This window comes from Lampetra fluviatilis, chromosome 42 (genome assembly GCF_964198595.1).
Source record: "Lampetra fluviatilis chromosome 42, kcLamFluv1.1, whole genome shotgun sequence".
NCBI classification, from domain to species: Eukaryota; Metazoa; Chordata; class Hyperoartia; order Petromyzontiformes; family Petromyzontidae; genus Lampetra; species Lampetra fluviatilis.
In genome coordinates this window covers 10,523,640-10,551,475 of record NC_136316.1, presented here as the reverse complement: position 1 = coordinate 10,551,475, position 27,836 = coordinate 10,523,640, and the positions used below count along the sequence as shown (strand labels likewise).

Genomic DNA, 27,836 nt, shown 5'->3' with positions numbered 1-27,836 from the left:
AGCGAATACAACAATCAACGAACGTCATGTAATGGTGGTTTTCTATCAGAGCAGTGGAACGTCATGTGTTTGCGCTCGCTGGTTACTCTTGTAACCCACATTACAAAGGTCTGTTATGTTGTTCTAGGTTACCATATGGATTTGCATCTTATCGTAGTTATTTTATGATGGCAGATTTATACGTGATTATTCACCAATGACTCACGTATGACAATTTCACGCATTTATAAATTACCTCACGTACCCCCTGGGACGTTGCCACGTACCCCAGGGGTCCGCGTACCCCTGATTGAGAATCACTGACTTAGAGGAAATGAATAACGTTTCAACCGACCGTTAATTTAATTTCTAAAATGTAATTTCTAAAAAGCCTTTTATTTTTTGTATTGTCCTATTCGCGATTTGCTTCTCAAAATGGGTACTCCAGTGTTACTATCCTCCGTCAGGAGCGGTGGCACAGCGGTGGCACAGTGGTGAGTGCACAGCGCTACGAACCGGCTACCTCGGGTTCACTCTTGGCCCTGACTGACCTAATTATCAAGTTATATCAGAACTGGTCTTGGTCTTCCCTCCATCCCTACGCTGACTAGCATGATGAAGTATGGTTAAACGACCCCCAAGAACAATACAGCAGCGGATTGACAAAGGGCTGTAAATTATGATATCCCTCTAGACATTGGGTCTAATGGGTTTAGTTAACATTACGGGAGGGAAGAAGGGATGGTCTCACGGTTAAATGTTGGGTCGGCTTCTAAATCTGGCCACCACATAACGCCATGCCCACACCCATGTAATTCATAGATTGCCCTTTGCAATATACCTCGTTACACACAATACCAGGCAGTATATTAACAGCATTGTATTAGTTATCAGTTATTCAATATTTTAAAATGTTTTTATTTACAGCTCTGAGCCATTGGTGGAAATTCCACGTTCTCATAGTTGATTCCAGTCGATAAAGACATATTGTGGTCAAAAGTGAAATAAGAGTGTCTGCGTGTACATTTTACATAGTACGGACTGTAATGTAAGTGGTAGGCCTCGGCAAGGTAAGGTAAATTACCTTTTTTACCGGGTAAAAGGGTAAAGGTAAAGGGTAAAGGTTTCGACATGCCAAGGGGTAAGGTAAAGGGTAGGGTAACGGTAGCTCAGAAGAATTACCCGGTAGGGTAAGGTAGCGCGAATAATTACCCGGTAACTACAGTACCTTGTTTACCGCTAAAAGCTCCGTGGCGCAGTCCGTGGCCTCAATTTTTAATTGCGATAATTGATGTCGGACCAAATGGATACGGTCCACGTTCTTGAGGTAGAGGTACTAGAGGACGAGGTCGAGGATGCCAGCAACGACATTTTTGGGGTTGCTGCGAACAGCAATCGAAAGAGGCAGCGGTATGCGTTCCTGTGGGAGCACACGCAAGTGGTTTTCCACCCACACGAACGCGTCGTGGTGGAAAGCCCACCTCAAGAAGCACAACGTGCTCGCCCCAGGCAGCGTGGTAAGGTGAAATGTAGGGTAAAGGTGTTCTTGTTTTTTTTACCGTTTAACTTTTACCTTACCTTGCCGAGGGCTAGTAAGTGGGAACTGGGAATTGCAATTACGAATTCTTGAGTGAACTTGAGAGCAGGCTGAAGTTGTGTACACACAGACACCCCTCTATAAGGATGCTATGTAACACCAAACACATGCTCTCTTATAACACATGGCATGCAGACTGCATGAGCTGCCTTGTAAGTAGACGTTTTAGTGACACTTGTTTTCACCCGAGGCAGTTGTGCTGTGACAGAAATACCTGAGTTAGTACTGCGCTTAGAGGTATTCACTGTCAAATGTGTCTAAAATTAGAATACAGTACTGTTATGGTTTTTATTAATAATGCAATAGTCGCGTGATGTTCAAGGTGTCTCCCTGCTCAAACAAGCATTACTGGCCCTACACCAGTGTTGGAATTTCCAAAGTGTAAATGTTTTTATTTATCTAGTAGGAACGATGAGCTGATTCAATCGGTGCCCAGGATTTCAATTGGTAACCTAATTGAGTTGACCACTGCGCCAACATCGGACAATCCAGTCAGACAAGGATATGATGAACATGGATGGGTCCCAGAAGAGGTCAGGAACTTGAAGCAGTTCTAAATACTCAACTTGTTTCGAGATCCATTTCAAGGCCTTGGTCTCATCATCTGGAGTTAATCTGCAGTAATAATTATGTAACCATTCCAATGGTGAATAGCAGAGGTGTGGACTCGAGTCATGCGACTTGGACTCGAGTCAGACTCGAGTCATGATTTTGATGACTTCAGACTCGACTTGGACTTGCCTCATCTTTGACTCGACTTGACTCGGGACTCGAGAGCAAAGACTTGAGACTTACTTGTGACTTGCACAACAATGACTTTGTCCCACCTCAGAGGTGTGGACTCGAGTCATGCGACTTGGACTCGAGTCAGACTCGAGTCATGATTTTGATGACTTCAGACTCGACTTGGACTTGCCTCATCTTTGACTCGACTTGACTCGGGACTCGAGAGCAAAGACTTGAGACTTACTTGTGACTTGCATAACAATGACTTTGTCCCACCTCTGGTGAATAGTATGACAGTCACAACCCAATTAACGTTTTACCTAGGAAAGCTTCACAGTCAGAAGACTTATTTTCAGGAGAGTTCTGCTTTTGGATGTTTGGCCAATTATTTCTGGAATGCTTGAAAAAAAACATCCTGATGAGAGGCCAACTCTGATGCTGCTACAAAAAGGTCATCAGCCTACTTTTCTGCCTCCTATTTAGCAACCGTTTTGCCTTGCTGGTGACAGTCACCGATACACGATAATCGTATGATCCAGCAACCCTCGTCTCCCGATTGCCCGGTAACAGACATGTTTGTAGCCACTGTGGGTGTCGTGGGTATCGAAACACCCATAACATATTTAGATGAAGTTCACACACACCCACCAAACCTTGGACAAAATTAAATAAGGTGACAAATGCTGATTATGCTGATGATATAACCTTTAATTACACAGTAGGGTGTGAACACTAGGATCTGCAATGAGTCAGTAGAAATTATTCTAGTTGTGTTGGTTTAATGACTGCACATTAGAACTCCTGTTATCTTTGATGAAGTTGATCGGCAAACTTCCCAGGTCCAATGTGTAAACGAAGCAACAACCACCTGGAACAGTTTGCGAGGAGGGCACCCCTGACTTCCATAGTGTGACTCCTCGTGTCCCCGGTTGACAGGCGTACACTGGCACGCCCTGTGTGTGAGTCAAGCGAGGGTGTTTTGACCGTTCCTCTCAAACCCTTCCAACAGCAGCAGAGGGGACTCTTCTCAGAGCTGTCGTGCCGTGACGCCGCGAGCCATGGCGTCTGGAGGTAGCGCCAGGAGCAGCGTTGGTAATCTCTCGGATGAGACATTCCCCAGCTTCCTGTCGGAGTCTGCCCCAGACAGCCTGGGCCCCCCCGTAGCCATCTCCACAGTCGCACGGAAAGAAGGCTCCGACGACAGGTGCGGTGCCCAGCCTCCTTGCTCACTCTTGTCTCCATGTTTCTCTTGATCTCATTGGTTTTGTTTGTCTTGATTTTCTGTCTGTGCTGTCTCAGTCATCCTTTCTATCTCACCTGTGCCGTCCTCACTCTGTCTCTTTCATTGTGAAAATTATCCCAAGCAGAAAACATTGATTTAAAATAATTAATTCTTACACACTCACAATTTTATGTATCCTGAACACAAGCGTGATTTTAATTGATGAATCGCTACATGTGTACTGGAGATGATGGCAGTAATGTGTGGAGGCAGAATTGTTGGTCCACTGCTGGATGAAGTCCGACCAATGCATATCATTCATTTGGGTTGTTTGACCATACGAACCATGTTAATTTTGGAGCTTTCGTGACTGCAGGAATTATTCTTTGGTTCTTTCGGTAAAGTCACGTATAATACTTTGCTAGGTTATTTAATTGAGTGTGTTCTTTCTCCCTCTAAGCCTGCGTACTTTACTACGCGTCTCTTCGTACTCATTGACATGTACATTTTTTCTCTAACCCCTCCCACTCTCTGCCTCCGCCCCCCTCTGTCTATTTAAGGCCACCCCACAGAGACGATCACCCCTCTCTGTACCTGTGTTGCTCTCTCTATGTATCTTGGTGATATCTGTCTGCTTATATGTCTGTCTATAGTTTTCTGGTTAGATTTTATGTCGCTATTTCATTATACCTGATGATGATTGCTTGTGTTGCAATCAAAACGTCGTATGCTATTATTTAATTTATTATTTTATCTTTATACGTGACTTTACCGAAAGAACCAAAGAATACGAACCATGTTGGTTAGTGCGGGTTGGTGAAGAAAGAGGCCCAGGACCGGTTATATCGCTCACCGCTGATGTTAGCCATGGCTAGAAATTAAATTCATGTTGCTGGTTCATAGAGCAGTACACTTGCAGCTGCATTATTGCTCCACCTATAGAGATGTATTCCAAGAGTCTTATCTCCATTGCATTCCACAGTATCATTACAGTACTGCACCACTTACCTTAACTGTAACATTGGCATTCGGCTCTTCGTTATAAGATCTGATCCACTGTGACTATATGGAATGTAGTTTTAATAGTTTTGTGTGACCATGAATGGCAGTTGACGAGTGGGAGCAACATTTAGCGGTATGGGAACCTCATTTGCCAGTAAAAATATGATAATTGTTTTTTTACCCTTCTATCTGGCAACAAAACTGACACCTTTTTACAAGGAGTCATGTTTGCATAGACCGCAATACCTGCAGTCATAATACAAACAAAAGAACATAACTCTGATAATGTGCACTGTCCTTGAAGTTGATTGGTCCACACCCGAGACAGCTTTCCTTAGAGCCTAGTCTCACATGGGTTGGACCAGATGACGCCAAAAGGCGCACAACTGTCTCGGGTGTGGACCAATCAACTTCAAGGACAGTGCACATCAGAGTTATGTTCTTTTGTTTGTATTATGACTGCAGGTATTGCGGTCTATGCAAACATGACTCCTTGTAAAAAGGTGTCAGTTTTGTTGCCAGATAGAAGGGTAAAAAACCAATTATCATATTTTTACTGGCAAATGAGGTTCCCATAGTGTAGATGCTTGCCCCGAGCTCTCATACTCTGATGGTGCATTGTCTTTGAGTTGTGCGCCTTTTGGCGTCATCTGGTCCAACCCATGTGAGACTAGGCTTTAAGGAAAGCTGTTTCGGGTGTGGACCAATCAACTTCAAGGACAGTGCACATTATCAGAGTTATGTTCTTTTGTTTGTATTATGACTGCAGGTATTGCGGTCTATGCAAACATGACTCCTTGTAAAAAGGTGTCAGTTTTGTTGCCAGATAGAAGGGTAAAAAACCAATTATAACATTTAGCGGTTTTCCAATATTCACCAATAGCTCCCTGACATTTTTGGGAAAATTACAACAGCTTGGGCAGGTAAAGTGAAGTAAAAGAGCCAAGCATGCGACTGAGTGTAGCTCTCACCGTGTGTTAAGTGGGATCTTTGAGTGTTTTATGTGTGTTTATCCGAGTGTGTTTGTTTTGAGAGTGTGCCCTCAGAGAGTGTATGTGTTTATTGGAAGTGTGTGGATTGGTGGTGCTTTGGTTAGCATGCTAAACATTCAACCTGGTGACACAAGGTAGTGAAGTGCAGGTGATATTTTTTAAATGCGTAATTTTATTTAGTAGTTTAACAGGCACACCACTGACATCCTGTAACTTTATTTAAATCCCCGTTCACACGTAACATAGTTCCAACTTAATTTGGAGCTTGCGTGACTGCAGGAATTATTCTTTGGTTCGTTCGGTAAAGTCACGTATAAAGATAAAATAATAAATTCAATTAAATACTAGCCTACGACGTTTCGATTGCAACACAAGCAATCATCATCAGGTATAAATGAAATAGAAACACAAATCTAGTATACTTAGAAATGTATTGTAATACAACAGAGAGTCGGATAACATAACACAGAGGCGTAGTTTCTCTTTGTGCCTATGTTTGCTCTTTCTCTATGTATCTCTGTGATATCTGTCTGCTTATATGTCTGTCTATGTTTCTGGTTCTGTGTTTAATCTCTCTCTCAAATTTAGCATTCTCAGGAAGAACGTAATCAACCAGATAGGGTGTTGACTGTTATGTTATCCGACTGTTGTATTACATTACATTTCTAAGTATACTAGATTTGTGTTTCTATTTAATTTATACCTGATGATGATTACTTGTGTTGCAATCGAAACGTCGTATGCTAGTATTTAATTTAATGTATTATTTTATCTTTATACGTGACTTTACCGAAAGAACCAAAGAATAATTCCTGCAGTCACGAAAGCTCCAAATTAAGTTTGAACCACTTCTACGGGGAAGTTTAAAGTTTGTTTTCTCTCTCTCTCTGGGTTTTTTCGTTGTCTCTCTCTGCTTGTGTATCGTTCTTCGTGTCTGTGTTTTTTCAAATTTCACACTTAACTTCTAATTTAGCAATCTTTGGAAGAACGTAATCAACCAGGCTATGCGTTAATTGTGTGTTGACCGACCCTCTGTGTTGCATTGTATTACATTTCGAAATTTTTGCTAGGTTAGTTAATTTAGTGTGTCTCTCTCCCTGCCTCCTAATTTTTTCAAGCTTTCGTACCGTACCACTCATCGTGCTACTCATTGACATGCTAATTTCTCTAACCCCTCTCTCTCCGCCCCTGCCCCCCCTCTCTCAAGTTTTTTACACCTTGCCACTCACCGTTTCCACTCATGGACATGATAATTTCTCTAACCCCTCCCTCTCTCCCCGCCCCCACCCCCCCTTTCTCTATTTAAGGCCTCGACACAGAGGCGTAGTTTCTCTTTGTGCCTATGTTTGCTCTCTCTCTATGTATCTCTGTGATATCTGTCTGCTTATATGTCTGTCTATGTTTCTGGTTCTGTGTTTAATCTCTCTCTCAAATTTAGCATTCTCAGGAAGAACGTAATTAACCAGATAGGGTGTTGACTGTTATGTTATCCGACTCTCTGTTGTATTACATTACATTTCTAAGTATACTAGATTTGTATTTCTATTTAATTTATACCTGATGATGATTGCTTGTGTTGCAATCGAAACGTCGTATGCTAGTATTTAATTTAATTTATTATTTTATCTTTATACGTGACTTTACCGAAAGAACCAAAGAATAACATAGTTCCATTGCTGTGAACAATTTCTGGGCCTCGGCTACGTTTACACGGCGTCGCATAAGTTCGTGACGAGCGTGGTTTGCTGTGTTGTGCAGAACGTCAGACGTGCACGAGTCGTACTTGGAGGAGTCGTTGGCTGTGGGCTCGACTTCTGGAGCCTTTCGTGACCCCACCCACCTCCTGGGTGACCTCTCTCAACACAAGTTTGCGTTGAGCTTCAAGGATGACCTGTGAGTTTTCGTGGGGTGGTGCGGAGGCACAGAATAGTGGAGCTTACATTGGCATGATTATTTAGTTCTGTTTTTCACCAACACTAGTCATTGGGAGACCCCCAGTACAGCTTTCTGTGATTATCAAACATTAGGTGCATGCAGTTTGCAGTGGGCTCTTTTGCATGTGACTAACAGGATCGGTAATCACGAAAAATCCAGACCATAGTGTTATCACGAGGGCTGGAGTTGTGGAAACAATTTGGTTCATGCACACAGCAATAGGCAACTTTGTTATGCTACACAATTAGCCTGTAATTTTTCTGCACACATTTTTTTAAAATGTTGCACAACTTCCCTATTCAAACATCTCAACTGTGTTGCTTCTGTTTAACACGTAGGCTTTCGCGACCAATATCCATAATAGAGGTTTTTTGGGTTAAATCGCGTAAATATCTAAATGTGTCGTTAAAACCCACCACCACCCGACACAGCCAACTAGTAAGGGTTGTCACGGAAACAGAACATGCCAATTTGTCACTAGTACAGCACACTGGTGTGGTGGAGAGCCAAGCCACAACATTTACAATATGAGTACGACGTTTCGCCAATAATTACAACTAGCTTCAGCCAGATTTGTGGAAATGTCCGCCTGTTTCGTTTCTTATATAGAGGCGTTGATGTGATGACCACACTTCTGCGCTCTTGCACAAAGTGGCGGGGGAGGGATTAATGAGTCAACGTACATTATGCATGCGCATTATGCGAGCCCTTTGATCTTGTTCTTTTTGTCCATTGTGTGTATTAAAATAGCCGTACCAACGGTAATCCCTATTGAAGTATGGTGCCCTTTATAGGCATGCATTTAAACAATGTATTATTTGATGATTCGCTTCCACGCAGCACTAAATCGGTAGCTATCCGAACTGTTAAAATCATTTATATTTCTTTCAATTTCGACAGATTCTCTAATTATTCTTGGCCAGTAGTAGCTAGTTTTGCACAGAACTTCAAAATTATCAAAATCAATTTAGTGTCCTTGTTGGCACGCGTGTTCTGCTACTGCTGACAGTTGTATTTGGGAGTATTTAATATTTCTCTGATGTTCTTTTCGTCTCATGCTGATCATTCGTCCTGTTTGCCCAAAATAACATTTGCCACATGTGCAGTTAATCCTGTACACACCTTCTGTTGATAGCTTCGGTGATATATATTTTGTACCAGATATTAATTTCTGTATTTTATGTGTAGTGGGTTCAACCGAGTCACACACTTAGACTTGGAGGCAGCGCATTTATTTAGTTCCAACACACAGGGTAAACTTTCCCCTTAACACGATAACAACCTCGGGTGGAGACCACCCGGCTAACGACACTAGTTACCACGTAACTGTTAACTACACACCCGGGACCAACAGCATACTGCCCGGGTCCACGTGCTCGAAGACTCGTAGAACGGAGATCGTAGACGAAGGGTTTCTTTCCCGGGATGAACAACCCTTTCGGACTCGGCGTGGCCGGCTCCGCCCTTGGCCACGTCCCCCTTCCAGAAACATCGGGAAGAACCTGGGTCCCAATCACGTGACCCTCCTAGCCCCCTCTTGGGGGCCCCCCTGTCATCTTAGCCGGTCACGTGTCCTCCCGGGTCAACCAGAGTGCCATGGCCTCACACGACCTTCCCCTTAGGTCGGCACGCACACTGACGTGCCCTCTCGGGCCGGCACTGCACTTACAGCATGGTGCTATCCAGCGATGTTACTCCACGTAGGCCTCGGCAAGGTAAGGTAATTTACCATTTTTGACGGGTAAAAGGGTAAAGGTAAAGGGTAAAGGTGTCGACATGCCAAGGGGTAAGGTAAAGGGTAGGGTAAAGGTAGCTCGGAAGAATTTCCCGGTAGGGTAAAGGTAGCGCGAAGTATTACCGGTAAATACGGTACCTTGTTTACCACTGTAATAAAGGACTCTCAGGCGATGTTGGTCTCCGCCTGTCTTTTATTGATGTTCCTCTCCACCGCACCCCGCTGGCTTCCTCCTCGGCCCAGCGTCGTCTCTCCTCGCGCCCCGCGCACTCCGCAGCCACCCTGCTGCTCCATGTGCTCCCGCACACTCTGCAGCCACTCTGCTGCTCCGTGCAACCTCGCACGCTCCGCTAGCCCTCCGCCAGCCCCGTGCAACCCGCACGGTCCCGCTAGCCACTCTGCTAGCCCCGTGCAACCCCGCACGGCTCCGCTATCTCTCCGCACACCCTAGCTGGCGGTGTGCCAAGCCCTATCAGCCTCGCGGCTGATGGCACGGCGGCCACCCGACGTGGTCTCGCCTCTTCACTCCCTCGACTCCCCCGATCCCTTCCGGGCTCCTTCCTATAACCCCTCTCCCACGTGACCCTGACTCCTCCCTCTCCCACGTGACCCTCTCTCCTCCCTCTCGGATCGTCACATCCGGCCTTCCCATTTACGCTCGCATTACACCACTAAAAGCTCCGTGGCGCAGTCCGTTGCCTCCATTTAATAAGTAATATTTTTTTTTACTTTTTTAAAAACACGGTTTTATTAAATATACCGTACAAGTAATGGCAGAACTCCCCAACTCCAGGAAGTGGCCCCGAAGCTTGCCATAACGTAAGGGACCGTGGCCAATTACAGCCAACGTCAGTTGAGCGTGGACAATTAGACCCAAGCCGAAACATAACTTATAAAAAAAGAATGTTTAAATTATTATTTTTATGATAGAATATAGTATTGTCATCAGTATGCCATAAGTATACCAAGTGTGCAGTCGATACCACATTAGGAAGTGGGTTAAAATTGAGTTACAAAATTTGAGGAAACGACAGCGACAACGACAACAACGACAACAATGACAACAACGACAACGATGACAACAACAAGCGTGTAAAATTGGAATCATCGAGAGTGTTCTATATGAATAAAGCACTCTACCTAGCATTTACCGTTATAAACCTTTTGCATCTGTAGTAGTACCCCAGTAATTACCCTGTAATCGGGTAATTTGTATGGGGTAAGGGTTAAAGGTAGGGTAAAAGATAGGCTCGTTGCTTTTTACCTTTTACCTTGCCTGCTAAAGGGTAAAAGGTAAGGGTAGAGTGATTGTATTGTGTTAAGGTAAAAGGTAGGGTAAAGGTAGGCTTGTTGTTTTTACCTTTTAACTTTTACCTTACCTTGCCGAGGCCTAACTCCACGCACACCGTGCCCCTCTAGGGCCGGTACTGCACCCACAACATGGTGACATCCAGCGTTGTCACTACATATGTACCGGGCCAAATCTGACGCGGATGTTTTGTTTTTCCAAACATCTGGCTAGTTTATAAGTTCTCCCACAATGTACGGTATATTGATCGTTTTAATTACTTGTCACAGCACAACACTCGATTTTGATAATGTTGAAGTTATGTGCAAAACTAGCTACTAATGGCCAAGACTAATTAGAGAGTCTATCGAAATTGAAATAAATATAATATTAACCGTTCGGATAGCTATTGCCTTAGTGCGGCGTGGAAGCGAACCATAAAATAATACATTGTTTAGATGCATGCCTATAAATGGCACAATACTTAAATCGGGATTACTGTTGGTATGGCTGTTTTAATTCACACAATGGACAGGACAGACAAGATTAAAGGGCTTGCATAATGTGCATGCATAATGTATGTTGACTCATTAATCCCCCACACCCCCCACTTTGTGCAAGAGCGCAGAAGTGTGGTCACCACATCTACGCCTGTCTGTCTTCTGATGAAGCTAGTTGTAATTACTGGTGAAACGTACACGGATTGTAAATGTTGTGGCTTGGCTCTCCAACACACCGGTGTGCTATACTAGCGACGAATTGGCATGTTCTGTTTACGTGACAATCCTTACTAGTTGGCTGTGTTGGGTGGTGGCGGGTTTTAACGACACATATATTCACGCGATCTCACCCCAAAACCCTCTTATGTTTGTTGCTTCTGTTTTACAACACAATTGCATATACAGACAGTCCTCGATTTAAGAACATCCACATATGAACCTTATGGCGGGACCCCTGGGTCCCATAAGCCCCCAGCTCTCACATAAACTACGTTGCGACGTTATTTTATGTCTGTTGAAGGTGAACGATACGGAAATCTATTCCTCTCGACGAGCTCTACACTATGTGCTAATCAAAGTTTTGTTTCTTCTGCGCATTCGTCCTGACATGACAACAGAATGATCTGCGGCAGGTCGGTCTCGGCGTTTATGTGCGCGGTGGGACGGAGTCACCAAAAAATAATTAATTGATTTAAATTTTGACTTCCGTTTATTCGGGGTCCCACCGCAAGGTTCATTTACGGACCAGCTTTTATGACATTTTTTTAACATCGACTTCAAACATTAACTCACACTTGCAAACTGAACCGCCAAACTATTTTGTTCAGCAGAGCAATCCCCCGCAAGTGTTTGTGCGTGTGTGTGCGCACGAGTGTGTGTGTGAAAGTGAGCGTGCGCGCATGTGTATCCATACGCGCCCGTGCCCCCGGAGCACCAGGTGGCTAAAATAATGGTGGTTGATGCTTTTGTGTTTGTGAGGCGCGCCAGTGAAATGGTTTGTGTGCTGTGCTACCAACTCCACGGCCCGAGTTCGATTCCCGCTCAGGCCAACACTAGTGACGATTATCTGAATGGGTCCTGGGCCTCCCCCTAGTTCGACTTGGCCTCATGAGTACCTGGTGCGGTATGTAAACATCGCCACTGAGGAGACAAAGGCGGTCGGGCGTGGTGCTGGCCACCCACCTCCTGTGCCATGCCGGCCTTCATTGGCGCTGCTCGCTAACAGCACTTGCCACAACAGCCTGTGAAGGCTACACAGGGGATTGTTGTTTTATGTGTGTGTGCGCATGCGCGCGAGTACCCCCGTGTGTGTTTGCAATTGTGGGGACTCATTGCGTCCCCTTCGACAAACAAGCCAGCATTGGGACTCAACGTAAGTGAAAATAAAACTGCATTTTTTTGTTTGTTATTTATGTTATTTTCTTTTTTGTTTTATTTTAAAATAGTGGGAAGTACCTGGCGTTGCCCGGGGGAAAAAATATTTCAAAACTTGTCTTAAAAACATAACATATTCATATACAAATACTAAGCTGTTGTGAAAGCCCATCATGCCGTTTGTCTGTCCATTTGTCCATCAACAAAATTATAAGAGGCTTGCAGAAGCTAAAAAAGTTGTAGAAAGTTGGGGGTAAATAGTTGATCTAAAAGGTTTCCGAAAATTGTCGACCTCCCCCCCCCCCCCCTCAAAAAATATTTTAATCCCCGCGTAGGCATATGTACCCTACATGCAATAGAGTAGTATATAGTGACTATATAGTAGTATCTGGCTCTACAGTAGTATCTATTGACTCTAGTAGTATCTACTGACTGTAGCAGTAACTACTGTCTGTACAGTAGTATCTACTGAGCCCAGTAGTAGCTACTGACTGTATAGTAGTATCTACTGACTGTAGTAGTAACTACTGAATCTATAGTCGTATCTATTGACTCTAGTAGTATCCACCCACTATAGTAGTAACTACTAACTCTATAGCAGTAACTACTGACTTTTCGGTAGTATCTGCAGACACTATTGCAGTATCTACTGACTCTATAGTCGTATCTACTGACTCTACGGTACTATCTACCAACTCTATAGTAGTAACTATCGACTATAGTAGTATACGCTTACTATAGTAGTAACTACTAACTCTACAGTCTTGATTCTACAAACACAATGAAGGTATCCCTATGGGTTCTCCCTTATCACCAGTGGTAGCGAATGTTTTCATGTATAAATTTGAAACAGATGCCATCCTGACATCCACCCTACGTCCTTCCCTGTGGAAGGGATATGTAGATGACACTTTCGTCATCTGGCCACATGGCCAGCCAGCACTGAACCAATTTTTCAACCACATCAATTCCATACACCCATCCATAAAAATTCACCATGAATGTGGAAAATGATGGCAAGCTACCATTCCTGGATGTTTTGATCGAGAAGAGGCCTGATGGCTCGTTGGGACATTCCCTGTACAGGAAAGCCACCCACACGGATTCCTATCTAAGGCCTGATTCCCACCACCATCCAGCCCAGAAGAACCCCCTCATCAAAACACTACACCAAAGGACCCGCTACATCTCCAACCAGTGCCACCTAACCAGTGAATTGGAGCACGTACACCAAGCCATCAAGATTAATGGATACTCAGACCGCACAATCCGCAAAGCTGTATCCACAACCATGGGGAGACAACCATCTGAGGACCTAATCAAAACCATCACCTTGCCATACATAGCAGGTGTTACCAAAAATATTTCCAAAATCTTAAACAAACACAAAATCCAGGTCCAATTCAATACAGTACACAAAATCCGTGATTTGATCCCATCTGTGAAGGATGTCATTCCTGACATGCAATACCCTGGTGTCTACAAACTAAGCTGTATTTGTGGCAGTCGTTACATTGGGGAAACGAAACGACATGTCTCGGACCGTGTTCGCGAATACAAGGCAGATTCGAAACACGGCAGAACCAATACCTCTGCCGTGGGTGATCATTGTTATAACGCAGTGGGCTCGCACGATATTGTTTTTTCCGAGGCCAAGGTACTCTGCAAACCTTCTAGCTACCATCAATGATTTTTCCATGAAACCATCCAGATATATAAACACAGACAATTTAAACCAAGAAGATGGGTATAAGCTGAGCAATCATTGGAAGGACGTTATTAACCAAGCAAAGTTGTAACTTGCTGTGGTGCTTGCATCTTTCCTGCAGTTTGGCTGTTATCTCCGACTCTCTGAGTTGCATTGCCCTGTTGGGTGTCTCTACATTAACGGGCTGGGGTCGCACTAACATGGAACCATATCGATGGTTCTGGCTGTGTGATGGGCTGTGTGTCTCACTGGCGCGACCACCGTTGCGGTGGTTCTCTTGCGTTGACGCGCTTGCCTCTTTCAGCGCAGTTGGCAGCGCCACAGCTTGTGTTACACATAGACATTACATTAACTTACTAATCCCCCTAATCTCCCTACCTAATCTCTCCCATCAACATAGTGCTTATCTCCCATTAACACTGCTGTTATGCGCATATGTGGGGACGATACTCTTATGCGGCGACGGACGTTCATTTCATGCTAATCTCTCTCCCTAATCTCTCTCTCCCTAATCTCCCCCATTAACACAACTGACGTGCTTGCGTCCGGGGATGGAATTCCTTCCAGTTCAGACCCCGCTTGCTTTCCCATCGCCAACATATGTAACCTCTTGTTGTAACAGCTCTCGCTGTGTTCTTCCTGGTTCAGCAGTTCCACTGCTGGATTATTTTTTCCGCCTGAGGACGATCACTTGTGTTGCGATCGAAACGTCGTGATATCTTTTTTTTTACTACGTGACTTTACCGAAAGAACCAAAGAGTATAACTCTACAGTAGTATCTGCTGACTATAGTAGTAACTACTAACTCTACAGTCGTATCTACTGACCCTGCAGCAGTATATACTGACTATAGTGGAATCTACTGACTGTTGTATTTACTGACTCTATGCTAGTATCTACCGACTCTACGTTAGTATCTACCGACCATAGTAGTTTCTACCGACTCTATAGTAGTAACTACTGACTCTGCAGTAATATCTAATGACTATAGTAGTACCTACTGAATCTATAGTAGTATCTATTGACTCTATAGTAGTATCCACTGACTATAGTAGTAACAACTAACTCTATAGCAGTAACTACTGACTATAGTCGTATCTACCGACTCTGCAGCAGTATATGCTGACTGTAGTGGTATCTACTGACTGTAGCATTATCTACTGACTATAGGAGTATCTGCCGACTCGACGGTAGTATCTACCGACTCTATAGTAGCATCTACCGACTGTATAGTAGCATCTACCGACTCTATAGTAGCATCTACCGACTCTATAGTAGCATCTACCGACTCTATAGTAGCATCTACCGACTCTATAGTAGCATCTACCGACTCTATAGTAGCATCTACCGACTTTATAGTAGCATCTACCGACTCTATAGTAGCATCTACCGACTCTATAGTCGTACCTACTGACGATAGTAGTTTCCACTGACTATTGTAGTAACTACTAACTCTACAGTAGTATATACTGACTCGATAGTAGTATCTACTCACTAGTATTTAATGACTGTAGTAGTATCTACTGACAGTAGCAGTATTTACTGACCATTGTGGTATCTACTGACTGTAGTCGTATCTACTGACTATAGTAGTATCTGTCGACTCTATAGTAGTAAATACTGACTCTACAGTCGTATCTAATGACTATAGTAGTATCTGTCTTGATTTGAAGCTTTCGTGACTGCAGGAATCCATACTCTTTGGTTCTTTCGGTAAAGTCACGTAGGTAGAAAAATAAAACAAAATAAAAATACTATTTAGACGTTTCGATCACATAATCCAGCAGTGGAACTGCTGAACTTGGTTCAGCAGTTCCACTGCTGGATTATTTTTTCTGCCTGAGGACGACCGCTTGTGTTGCGATCGAAACGTCGTGATATATTATTTTTATTTTGTTTTATTTTTCTACCTACGTGACTTTACCGAAAGAACCAAAGAGTATAGTAGTATGTACTGAATCTAGTATCTATTCACTCTATAGTAGTATCCACTGACTACAGTAGTAACTACAAACTCTATAATATCTACTGACTCTATAGTTGTATCTACCGACTCTGTAGCAGTATACTGACTACAGCCCCATGCACCCTTGATCTACATAGAACCTAAGGGGCACGCTCGCACAATTTTTTTTTTCTCATTTGTCGAGCAATAATGGACAGGAACCAACCAGTGAGTTCGTAACACACTGAACCCTTCAATCTAAAATCCCTCGCAACCTCAACCATGGGATTTTCACGGAGCTCAGTCACCCAACTCAAGAGCAAAACACCATTCACAATGGTCCAAATAATCGACGATGTCGTGCAATGCAGTATATGCAGTATACGCAGTATACGCAGTATACGCAGTCCATACATCGTCGCGAACACGCACCGACTCCCCTCGAAACCGCGCACGACCCCGACGCAAATCAGACGCCCCCGCAGATCGGACCCCCCCGATGGATAAAGTGAACCCCGGGGCCAAGTGTGAGGTGCGCCGCGACTTGCCTTAGAGAGCAGGGAGTCGTAGGAAGGCGGACGTCCTGGGGGCCGCCGTCGAGGAACCCGGCAGCCCAATTGGACGTGCCCTGGTAGGCCGCAGTTGTAGAAGGTGACCCATCCACTGCTGGACTGGGACGAAGCAGACCTCGCTGGCCGCCGGTTGTCCCGCCGCCGATCGCCGTCATCCCGACGATCGCCGCTCCGCTGATGCAGCGAGCACGCGGGAGCAGGCTCCTCGTCCGTGTGGGCTCCGGAAGACGCAGAGCACGCCACCAACACCCTGTCACGTTGCAGGGTCTGCTGCGCCTGTATACACCTGGCGATCTTGAGCGAAGACACCTCTCCGTCCTCGGTGGGGAGCACAGTATGGAGGTCTTTGGCGAGTCCCAACATCTTCTCGAGGACCAAGGCGTCAAGGCCGCTGTGGTCCATTTTCAGGAACGCGGCCTTCGCCAGCGACAAGAGCGCTCTTCGGGAGGCGAGAGCCGACTCACCATCCCCTTTCCGCTTCACGACGAACTTCTGACGGGTGTTCAGCGGAGGCTCGAAAACAGCGGCCATCTGGTCAAACGCCTGCATGAGGGTTGACCTCTCAGACAGCGGAATGGCAAGGAACGCCGCCAAGGCATCATCGTCGAGGATGGCGGGCAGCGCTTTCAGCGTGTCCGCCTCCGACCATCCCGCCAAGTCGGCATTGGTGAGAAATCGCCGCTTAAGCGCCACCCAGTCGCCGCTGGCGGAAACAAATTCTTTAATGAAGGGCAGTCGACGGCAGAGCGACTGGATGTCAATCGACGAGCATGTCCCCGCTTCAAGCTTGGCGGGCTAAGCGCTCCCCACCGGCGGCAAAATGGCGCCCGCAAGTGCAGGCAGCGGCGATGGCGTTCCCGCCTTCTGTGACATGGCTTCCCTGTTTTGTTGAACCGTAACACATTTTTTAACAGTGACCATATCTGCATTTAGATATGGTACATTATGGTGTTCCGACTTATGACCCGTTCGACTTTCAAATGAGGGAACGCAACCCGTTCATACGCGTTTTGCAATATTACGCTATAAGCGCACAACTTTTCACATAAAGGGAGATTTTACTATTTGCAAGGTAGCCTTGTAACTGTGTAAATTGCAGAATAAAGTGAGCACAGATCATGGACAATTCCTACAGTTCAGCTGGACAATGTCACCCATTTGTTTTCGAGTGGATAGACCCTAGATGAAATGCTAAAGCAGTCTGCGCTTCGTTTTGTGCAAGTGTGCTGGTGCGAATGGAGGTGGTACCGATTGGGCATGTAACATCGCAAATAAGTATATTAGATTTTTTTCTTAAAAATTCTGTATTGTTCATGTTATTTTGAAAATAACCATAAATTGTAAATCATCAATTCGTACATGGACCGTTTAATATGCGAGTCATGAGTCTGAATTCCTCGCATGTCTAACAACGACGGTGTTTGCGACGGTGTCGCCATCAGAAGTGACGCGGACGACCTCGCCTCGCTGCGTCTCTCCGACATGCTGCTGCCAGTCGAGCTGGAGGCCGGCAGGCTTCACGGTAGCTGTCATAGGCCCCCGGCATCGCCACCACTACCGCCCCATGCTTCCTGCCGCCTCACGGCACTGCAGGGAGAGCCCAGTGCGGGCAACTGTGGCCAAACCACGGGCGACACCTCCCTGGGCCTCCTGCCTCTTGATCTCGTGGACGGTGAGAGAGCATTTGCCCACGGGAAAGAGGGGAGGGAAGGCGTGCGGCTGCCGATGTGAGATGATTGGTGACTCAGTGGCCGCTCGCTAAATTGTGTTGAGCATTTTATTTTGCTTGCTTGTATTGTGTTGAAGGGAAAACAAAAGGAAAATTCGATTTGGGTTTTATTTAATCAGCCACAGGTGTTAGCCACAGTAGGCCCTTAGGTTTTATTCCACCATCATGTATCATTCTATTTTTAAAATCTCCATTTATCTTGGATTACTGGATGACCACTTGTCAATCCACTGCTGAATCAACGCTTCCCCACGCCATGTTAGGCATGGGGGTTTTTGACCTTACCTCACCGTGCTGGTCATTGCGACTATGTGAAAGAGGTGGGTCTCATGACTGTTTCAGATATCACTCACAGCTGTGGTCTTAAATCAAACTCGGGTCACTAGCTTCATAGCTCAGTGTGCTTACCACCACAAATGCTCCACTCCCACCAGCCACTTAAACTTTTTCGTTTTAAAATCAAACGTTTTGTGGCGTCCTTAGTGACAAGGCTGGGACCATCGACTCTCCACACCTGAGAGATTTGCTTAATTATTGGTAATTGAAACTATGATTTAATGTCAAGATATCAGTGATGCCGGAGTTTCCGCACCATCGTTGCATGGCCATTGCGAGCTTTCTGAGACCCCCAGCCAGCCACCCGGGCATCTTATTTCTTGCCGTACGTCCTGGTCACTCACCTGGAATATTCGAGACCCTTATCAGTCTGTATTGGGCTGCAAAGCTTTCCCAAACTGAGTGACTTGGACTGATTATGACCATATTTCAGTACAGTAATAACCCAATTTATGTTTCCCCCTTCTACGTATTTTTATTATTAACACCACGGTCCGATTTGCGTCGCCTCAAGCCACATTTATATCGCTGACAGCACTGTCCGCCCTCTCTCGTATCCATCGCCTCTCAGGCTTCACCACCTACCATATAAATCGCTATGATTTACATCTTCGTTGGGTCTTTCGGTAAAGTCACATAGATAGGTTCAAAGAAAATAACAAAAAACTATGACGTTTCGATCGCAACACATCCTGATGACAACCGCTGATAACGTCGTAGTTTTTTGTTATTTTCTTTGAACCTATGTACCTGACTTTACCGAAAGACCCAAAGAATATGAATTCCTGCAGTCACGAAAGCTTTAAGTCATGATTTACGTCGTTTCCATATTTGTCGCCGCACCTTTCAGGAACACATCCCCAACGTAAACCAGGGTATTTCTGTGTGAAGGAATCTTTAACTCTAAAGCTGGGCATGGGAGCACAATTTTGAATGCAGTGTCCTTGAGACAAGGGCTGGTGGATCATGTGGATTTGTGGATCTCCCGGCCTACTGCACTACAAGTGGCCAAGAGATGGCAGTATAGAAAGTGGATTTGTGTCATGTTTGTGCCAACCTTAGTGTTATCCCCCTCCCAGGTATGCCGCTTTTCTCAAAGACACAGACATTGAAAAGGAATTTGACAAACGTCTCCTGTTGAACCCTATTGAGACTTTCTTGTATGAGAAATGCACATTGATGTTGTTATTTATTCTGCCAGACCTCTCATGTGGGCTCATGACGCTGACCGACAGAATGGTTCCTGGGACAGAGCTACGTGCACAGGTAAAACCTCACTGATGCTTTGATTAACATCTCTGGAATAATATATTTTTTAAGAGGGACCTTTACACCAGGGCATCAGAGAGCTGGTATACACGCAATAAAAAGAGAGATTCATCCACAAACTGAAGCTTGTGTTTGAGACAGGAACCCAGCCAGATGTTTTTACGTATATACGTTTTTCTCTTCTTAGACCGACATCCAGAGGCTGCTCGCATCTCCATCCAGCGCCCCCGATGACAGCCTCTGCAGCTTTGAGCAGAACGAGCTGCAGCAGCATGGGGATGGAGATGGCAATGGCGATGACCCAGAACTCGAGGAACTCAAGGAATACGAGTTTTCCAAAGATGACATCCGTAGCCTCGTGCAGCAGCAGGAGCAACAGCAGCTGGAGGGGCGGCTGCAGGGGCAAGGGCTGGCGACAGCAGGGTCCCTCCGAGAGCCGCCCTGGCTTGGGGCTGTGGGTCCTGTGAAGGGGGGCGGCTACAAGCCGACACCTGCGTTAGGGGCGACGCTATTCCAGGTACTGAGCAATCGACAAAAGGGGGTTTCACTCTCAAAAGGGGAAAACTACAGGAATGAGTTCAATAACAATGGCACTGTGACAGCTTACAATAATTCTAGATTTGAAGCTTTCGTGACTGCAAGGATTCATATTCTTAGGTTTTTTCGGTAAAGTCACGTAGGTAAAACATCAAAATTAATTAAAATAAAATAAAGATCACGACGTTTCGGAGGCAACACAAGTCTCCGTCATCAGGTGGGACCGTCAGCCAGATTAGCTGCATCAAGTGAGGCAATGATTCAAGATGTAATCCCTTAAAAGCAAGTTGGGGGGGGGGGGAGCTCATCAGAATGTGGTAGCCAATGAATGGAACGTATCGGGAGGGAGGGGGGCGGGGCTCAAGGACGGCACGGAGTGCCACGTACAACGCATCGGGAGGGGGAGGGGGGCGGGGCCAAAAGGATGGGCGACGACGTGGACGCGGTTGAGCGCAAGCGACTACTGCTGCACACGCCAACGCATTGGACAGAGAGGGGGGAGAGGAGGCCTGATACACATGATAGAAAAGAACGAAAATGCCCATGTTTATACCAATGCTGGCTGAACAATGAAGAGAGTACTGTTAAACACTGGGGATGTTAACACTCGGTAAAGTAAAGTAAAATAGTGCCTGTCAGATAAGATGGTCCAAAAAAGTGTAATTAAGTCTTTTTTGCGTGGTTGATAACATCTTTCCAATGATTACTAAGTTTGTACCCATCATCACGGTTGAAATTATGTCTGTGTTTGTATATTTGTATGGCTTCGTGTACAAACCTTTGATGGTAGCCAGGAGGTTTGCAGAGAACCTTGGTCTCGGAAAAGACAATTTCATGAGAGCCCACCGAGTTGTAGCAATGATCGGCAACGGCCGAAGAATCAGTTCTGCCGTGTTTCAGATCTGACTTGTGCTCGCGGACACGATCAGAAACATGACATTTCGTTTCTCCAATGTTGCAAGCACCACAAATGCAACTCAATTTGTAGACTCCAGGATACTGTAAGTCAGGAACGACATCCTTCACAGATGGAATCAGATCACGGATTTTATGCACTGTGCTGAATCGGACTTGGATCTTATGTTTGTTTAGAATTTTGGAGATCTTTTTGGTCACGCCTGCTATGTATGGTAACGTGATAGTTTTGGTCGGAGTTTCATGTGGCTGTTTCTGTGTGGTGGGAGAGACAGCTTGGCGGATAGTACAGTCAGAGTATCCGTTCATCCTGAGGGCCCGATGTACAACACCACCTGACCGGTGAATTAAGAAACGAAACGTCATGTTTCTGATCGTGTCCGCGAGCACAAGTCAGATCTGAAACACGGCAGAACTGATTCTTCGGCCGTTGCCGATCATTGCTAAAACTCGGTGGGCTCTCATGAAATTGTCTTTTCCGAGACCAAGGTTCTCTGCAAACCTCCTGGCTACCATCAAAGGTTTGTACACGAAGCCATACAAATATACAAACACAGACATAATTTCAACCGTGATGATGGGTACAAACTTAGTAATCATTGGAAAGATGTTATCAACCACGCAAAAAAGACTTAATTACACTTTTTTGGACCATCTAATCTGACAGGCACTATTTTACTTTACTTTACCGAGTGTTAACATCCCCAGTGTTTAACAGTACTCTCTTCATTGTTCAGCCAGCATTGGTATAAACATGGGCATTTTCGTTCTTTTCTATCATGTGTATCAGGCCTCCCCTCCCCCCTCTCTGTCCAATGCGTTGGCGTGTGCAGCAGTAGTCGCTTGCGCTCAACCGCGTCCACGCCGTCGCCCATCCTTTTGGCCCCGCCCCCCTCCCGATGCGTTTTACGTGGCACTCCGTGCCGTCCTTGAGCCCCGCCCCCCTCCCTCCCGATACGTTCCATTCATTGGCTACCACATTCTGATGAGCCCCCCCTCTCCTCCCCCCTCAACTTGCTTTTAAGGGATTACATCTTGAATCATTGCCTCACTTGATGCAGCTAATCTGGCTGTGACGGTCCCACCTGATGACGGAGACTTGTGTTGCCTCCGAAACGTCGTGATCTTTATTTTATTTTATTTTTATTAATTTTGATGTTTTACCTACGTTACTTTGCCGAAAAAACCTAAGAATATAGCTTACAATAATGTTAACAATTACAACATGACATACCTCATGGTATTAATAAATCCATCTTCTAATACATTTCCTTGTTTTGGTTAAGCTCGCACCGGTATTTTAATAGTGTGGCAGTCTCATGTACCAGAAGTAAAACTTGCAGGGTTTAACTTGTGAGTTCTAAACTATAAAACGAAACTAAAGTTACAAACATACCCAGAAAGAGCTGCAGTTGTCACAAATACGATGTGGCAAGCTGGGTGCACTTTAAAGAGAGTCTTGAAGAATACGACGTGGCATACTTACAACAAAGCGAAACAAACATCCGTTTGGTTTTTTAAATTAATACAGAATTGAGTTGCATTCACATTTGCTCTTTGGATTACAAGAGGCTCTGGGAATAGACGAATACTTTCTCGGAGCCTCTCTGATTTATTCTTAAATTTCCCCTTGCGGCTGCGTGGATCGTGAGTAGGAGGAGGTTGTACGATGCTCGTGAAGGTGAGTGCGCGCGTGTGGGCTTGTGCGTGTGCGCACCTGTGTGTGTGTGTACACGCATGTGTTCATGTGTGCAGTGCCTCACGTGCACCCTTGCTGTGTGCCTCCACCTGCCGCACCTCAACCTAATCAGCGCTTGGCCTGTATGCTTGTGGCTTGTTTGCGTGTGGTCTGTGTGGGTGTGGCCTATGTGCGTATGTGGCCTGTATGCGTGTGTGGCCTGTATGCATGTGTCGCCTGTGTGCGTGTGTGTGGCCTGTGTGTGTGTGGCCTGTGTGTGTGTGGCCTGTGTGTGTGTGTGTGGCCTGTGTGCGTGTGTGTGGCCTGTGTGCTCGTCGCCCGTGTGTTTGTGACCTGTCTGTGCGTGTGGCCTGTCTGCGTGTGGCCTGTGTGCTCGTTGCCTGTGTGCTCATGGCCTGTATGCTCGAGGCCTGTGTGCGTATGTGGCCTGTGTGCGAGTATCTTGTGTGTGTGTTTGCGTGGCTTGTGTGTGTGGCCTGTGTGCTCATGGCCTGTGTGCGTGTGTGTGGCTTGTGTGCTCATGGCCTGTGTGTGTAGCCTGTATGCTCATGGCCTGTGTGCGTGTGTGTTCTGTGTGCACGTGGCCTGTGTGCGAATGGCATGTGTGTGTGGCCTGTCTGCGTGTGCTCGTGGGCTGTGTGCTTTTGACTTGCGTGTCAATTTGAACTGATCGACAGTCATTCTCATTTTTCAACATTCGCTCGTTTCATTGCAAGCTTTCGCATATACAATAGAAAATCAACTTTATCTCTCATGTCGGCTTGTTAACAGAAGAGGAAACCCTACTATATTCAGAAAAATTATTTCGGCTGACATTACATAGGAGGATGAAGTGGTCACCCACAAGGACAAACATCTTCGCTATGACCCTATGGACTGTATTGGCTGTTAGTGAGTACAGTGAAACCTTGGATTGCAAGCATAATTAGTTCCGGAAACGTGCTCGTAATCCAAAGCACTCGTATATCAAAGCGAATTTCCCCATAAGAAATAATGGAAACTCAGATGATTCGTTCCACAACCCAAAAATATTAATATAAAAATTATTAATACAAAATACTGTACCTTTTTATATTTTTATTGAAGTTTCATATAAAGTAATCAAAAGTATTAATTAAATTTAATCGTGGCTGGTGTGAGGGAGACGAGAGAGGAGAGGAGCGAGAGGAGGGTTATTATGTAGGCCAACTTTCACTGTCAGTAACGGAATTACTTCCATCTGTTGGCTCACTGGAATCTTTTTCTTTTTGTGCGACTTTAACAAGGAACCTATCCAATGACACTTGCTTTTGCCTCCTTTTAAGGAGGCAAAAAGCATTGTTGCAGTACAGTTAATAAAGAACAGTCACTACACTTGGACACAAAATTAAAAAAATGCTTTACGCACACAAACGTGGTCACAACACTATACAGTACTGTAGTAAACGGTATACGCTCGCACGGATGTTGACTATACGAGTGAGGCACGCCGACTGAGACCGAGCATGGGAGATGATTACCCACAATCCCGCAGCGAGAGAGAGAAGAACCATTGGCTCAGTTGTGATCACGTGACGCTTGGCAGACAAAGCGTATACGTACTGCTCGTATTGCAAGACATCGCTCGTTTATCAAATTATTATTTAAAAAATTTGCTCGTCTTGCAAAACACTAGCAGACCAAGTTACTCGCAATCCAAGGTTTCACTGTACCTGTTTATCAATCCATGTACATTTGTTACACTGTATGTCCTGTTTCGCCGCTTATCCAGCGAGTTTGCAAGGGAGATCCATAGTACATCAGCATAAACCAAGAACAACAGTATCAATAATGTGATCTGTGCAGAGGAACAAGCAACAACGTAACATAATGCATCAGCTTTACAGACCTCAATGTAACATATCGCATCAAAATAGGCAACAACATAGCATAACACGTCAGAGTTACAGGCAACAATCTAACATAACGCGTCAGAGAATAGGCACCAACGTAACATCACGCATCAGAGTTACAGGCAACGATAGTGCTTAAAAAACTAAAGTAAAGATGATCAATATAAACAGGCGTATAGCACCATAAGGACGATATAATGAATAAACTAGATTCAAAGCTTTCGTGACTGCAGGAATTACTCTTTGGTTCTTTCTTTTGTTTGTCTTGGTGTGTGTCTTTGTGTGTGTGTCTCTGCATGTGTGTCTGCCTATGTTGTTGCCGTGTCTGTGTTTTATCTTGGTGTGTGTCTCGCTCGGTGTGTCTTTGTGTGTCTCTCTGCATGTGTGTCTGCCTGTGTTGTTTCCATGTCTCTGTTTTATCATTCATTCTCACCTGATGATGGTTGCTTGTGTTGCAATCGAAACGTCGTATTCTATTATTATTTGATTTTATTTTCTACGTGACTTTACCGAAAGAACCAAAGAGAGATAATGAATGTTCGGAGAGGAAGATGTGCGTTAGAAGCGAGCACAATCAAGTGAATAAAGAACCACACCCTGTTCAGGCTGTTAACACAATGCGCTCACCAAGCTGTCTATTGAGAGAATTTCACACTGTACCAGGTACTCCTTAAAGGCGGAGTCAACCCGAGGGGGCAGGTTTGGGGGGGTTGAAATACCATGTGTCACTAATGACTTTCATAGCAGGAATAATATCGTTGTGATAGTAGCACAATGCCCAACGAAATACGTGTGCAGCAGTTGCTATTTGCTACTACATTTAGGTTTTTGCACGATGCTCGTGCGAGGTTAAAAACACCTTGAGATACCGTGTGTTTTAACAGATTTGGGAGATTGTCATATGTAACACCTGCGCTTTCTGCTGTGCCAACTCGCTGTGTTATAACTGACCACCACTCTGCTCATTGTGGGTAGCTTTGTTGCTCTGCCTCCAGCTTGCATACATACACTTTACAAAGTTATACGTCGGCATTGTGGCTAAGAATGCATCTGTGCCTTGTGTTTTTGTTGTTGTCTGTGTGTGTGCCTGGTGTAGGATGCATTTGAGATGCCACGCAGGCGAGTGGCTGGCGCGGGCAGGGACTGTGCTCACACCAGCGATGACGAATATGACAAGGACGATAACGATCACGAGTTTGATGACGTGGTCGTCGGCGGCAGGGACTTTCCTGTGCGTCGTGTGGACACCAACGGTGCTATCTTGGCAAGTGATGGCACCTCCATTATAATACACCGTGATACTGCTCATGATGATGGTGGTGTTGCTCACGTTGATACTACCAATGATGATGGTGCTACTTACGATAATTGTGCTGCTTACGATAATGGTGCCTTTGGTGATTGTCGTGCTGATGATGAATGATGATGATTGATTGATTTATCAATTGATGATTATTGATGATGCTATCGTCCCCATCCAGGTGTGCAACCGGCCAGGTCTGGAGGGAGGCAGCTCGGATGAGGCGGAGCGTGACGGCCGCCCGAGGGCTTGTGGCAGCACCGGACTAATGGAGGTGGCCGCCATGGAGCCCCGCATCTCTGCTGAGGGCTGGCACCGTGCTGCCTCACCTGATGCAGGTAGACTCCTTCCACTGTAAGGTTTCACACTGGTCCACGCAGCCCAACATCACCAGACATTTTTTTACACATTTACCAATTTACCTCCATTTAAATACAAATTAAAGAGATATAAATTGCACATGCCTAATGGTTGCGACAGACGTTCAGGGTGATTCTAAACACTGCTGAATCGAATTGAGAGATGTGTGTGTAAGTGTGTATCCCAGTAGCCCTTCATACGTGCTCTCTAACAGCACTTGCCCCAACAGTCTGTTAAGGCTATACGGGGGGATCTTTGTCCCAGTTGGGAGCAGAAGTGCAAAGGTTAGTGTGCTGCGGTATGTACCCAGGTTCGATTCTCGCTCACAGCCAACACCAGTGACGAATATCTGAAACGGTCTTGGGCCTCTCCTAGGTCGACTCGGCCGGTATTGAAACATCACCACTGGGGAGACAAAGGCGTTCGGGCATGGTGCTGGCCACACACCCCCTCGTGTACCGTTCCAGTCTTCATAGGTGCTCACTACCAGCACTTGTCCCAACAGTTTGTGAAGGTGATATAGAGCTCTGATTGAGGGACACTATCTGTCACTTGGATGTGTAGTTTCGCATTGACTTGATTTGTATTGAACGGAGAAGACTGGTGTATACTTGGAAAGGCAGACCTTTGGTGGGTCGCGATGGCCAGAGTATAAGAAGCCCTGCTCCAGAGGACATAAACACTGTTTCACCAGTCATGGCCATCCGCGAACATTGCTCTACAACTCAAAGCCAAGTTGAAGTGTTTCCCTTGATTAAATGAGCTTGGGGTTGGCACTGACAGATCTGAGCCAGTGGTGTCGATTTCCCCTCAGTAAGAAGGAGGTCGTACTAAGGGAAAACTGACCCCTGTATTCGGAATGCGACATTTCCATTGCTGGCCGAGGGATCATTGCTGCCTCGCACTTATTTAATTTTAACCCATTGTGGTATTAACCCTCTCTGCTAACGGCCGGGCTGTACGCCTTTTGTTGTTCAGGGAGCGGAGAGAGTGGCGAGGCACGAGGGAGAGAACATGGTGATGGTAACGGAGGTTGGGGCGTTGATGCCTCTCCGCCGGAACCCTGTCTGCTGACGCGCAGCGTGGCTGGGGAAGAAGTGAGGACGCAGGCCACACCCTGGGGCTCACTTCACTTGCAGGTGATGGCCGGGGCTGGCCCAGCGCGTGCAGTGGCAAAGGAGACACCTGGGGTAGAGACAGAGGTGGTTTTCCACCACCTGAAACTAAATGAACAATGCGAACACC

General features: G+C 45.6%; 1 protein-coding gene across 5 annotated transcripts in view; it reads left to right on the top strand.

The window, feature by feature from the left end:
- CEP192 (centrosomal protein 192) overlaps nucleotides 1-27,836 on the top strand; it is a 128,352-nt gene that overhangs the window by 2,074 nt on the left and 98,442 nt on the right. For 4 of the 5 annotated variants that reach the window (XR_013639933.1, XR_013639934.1, XR_013639931.1 and 1 more), the window contains exons 2-9: nucleotides 3,312-3,506; nucleotides 7,277-7,411; nucleotides 18,018-18,247; nucleotides 19,842-19,906; nucleotides 20,097-20,426; nucleotides 26,028-26,195; nucleotides 26,413-26,569; nucleotides 27,570-27,730. Coding sequence is in view for 1 of the 5 variants with exons in the window: in XM_078875821.1 (XP_078731947.1) it covers nucleotides 3,361-3,506; nucleotides 7,277-7,411; nucleotides 18,018-18,247; nucleotides 19,842-19,906; nucleotides 20,097-20,426; nucleotides 26,028-26,195; nucleotides 26,413-26,569; nucleotides 27,570-27,730 (1,392 nt within the window). In the remaining 4 variants the exon portion in view is untranslated. The remainder of the gene's footprint in view (nucleotides 1-3,311; nucleotides 3,507-7,276; nucleotides 7,412-18,017; nucleotides 18,248-19,841; nucleotides 19,907-20,096; nucleotides 20,427-26,027; nucleotides 26,196-26,412; nucleotides 26,570-27,569; nucleotides 27,731-27,836) is intronic. The other variant, XR_013639932.1, reaches the window with a different exon arrangement.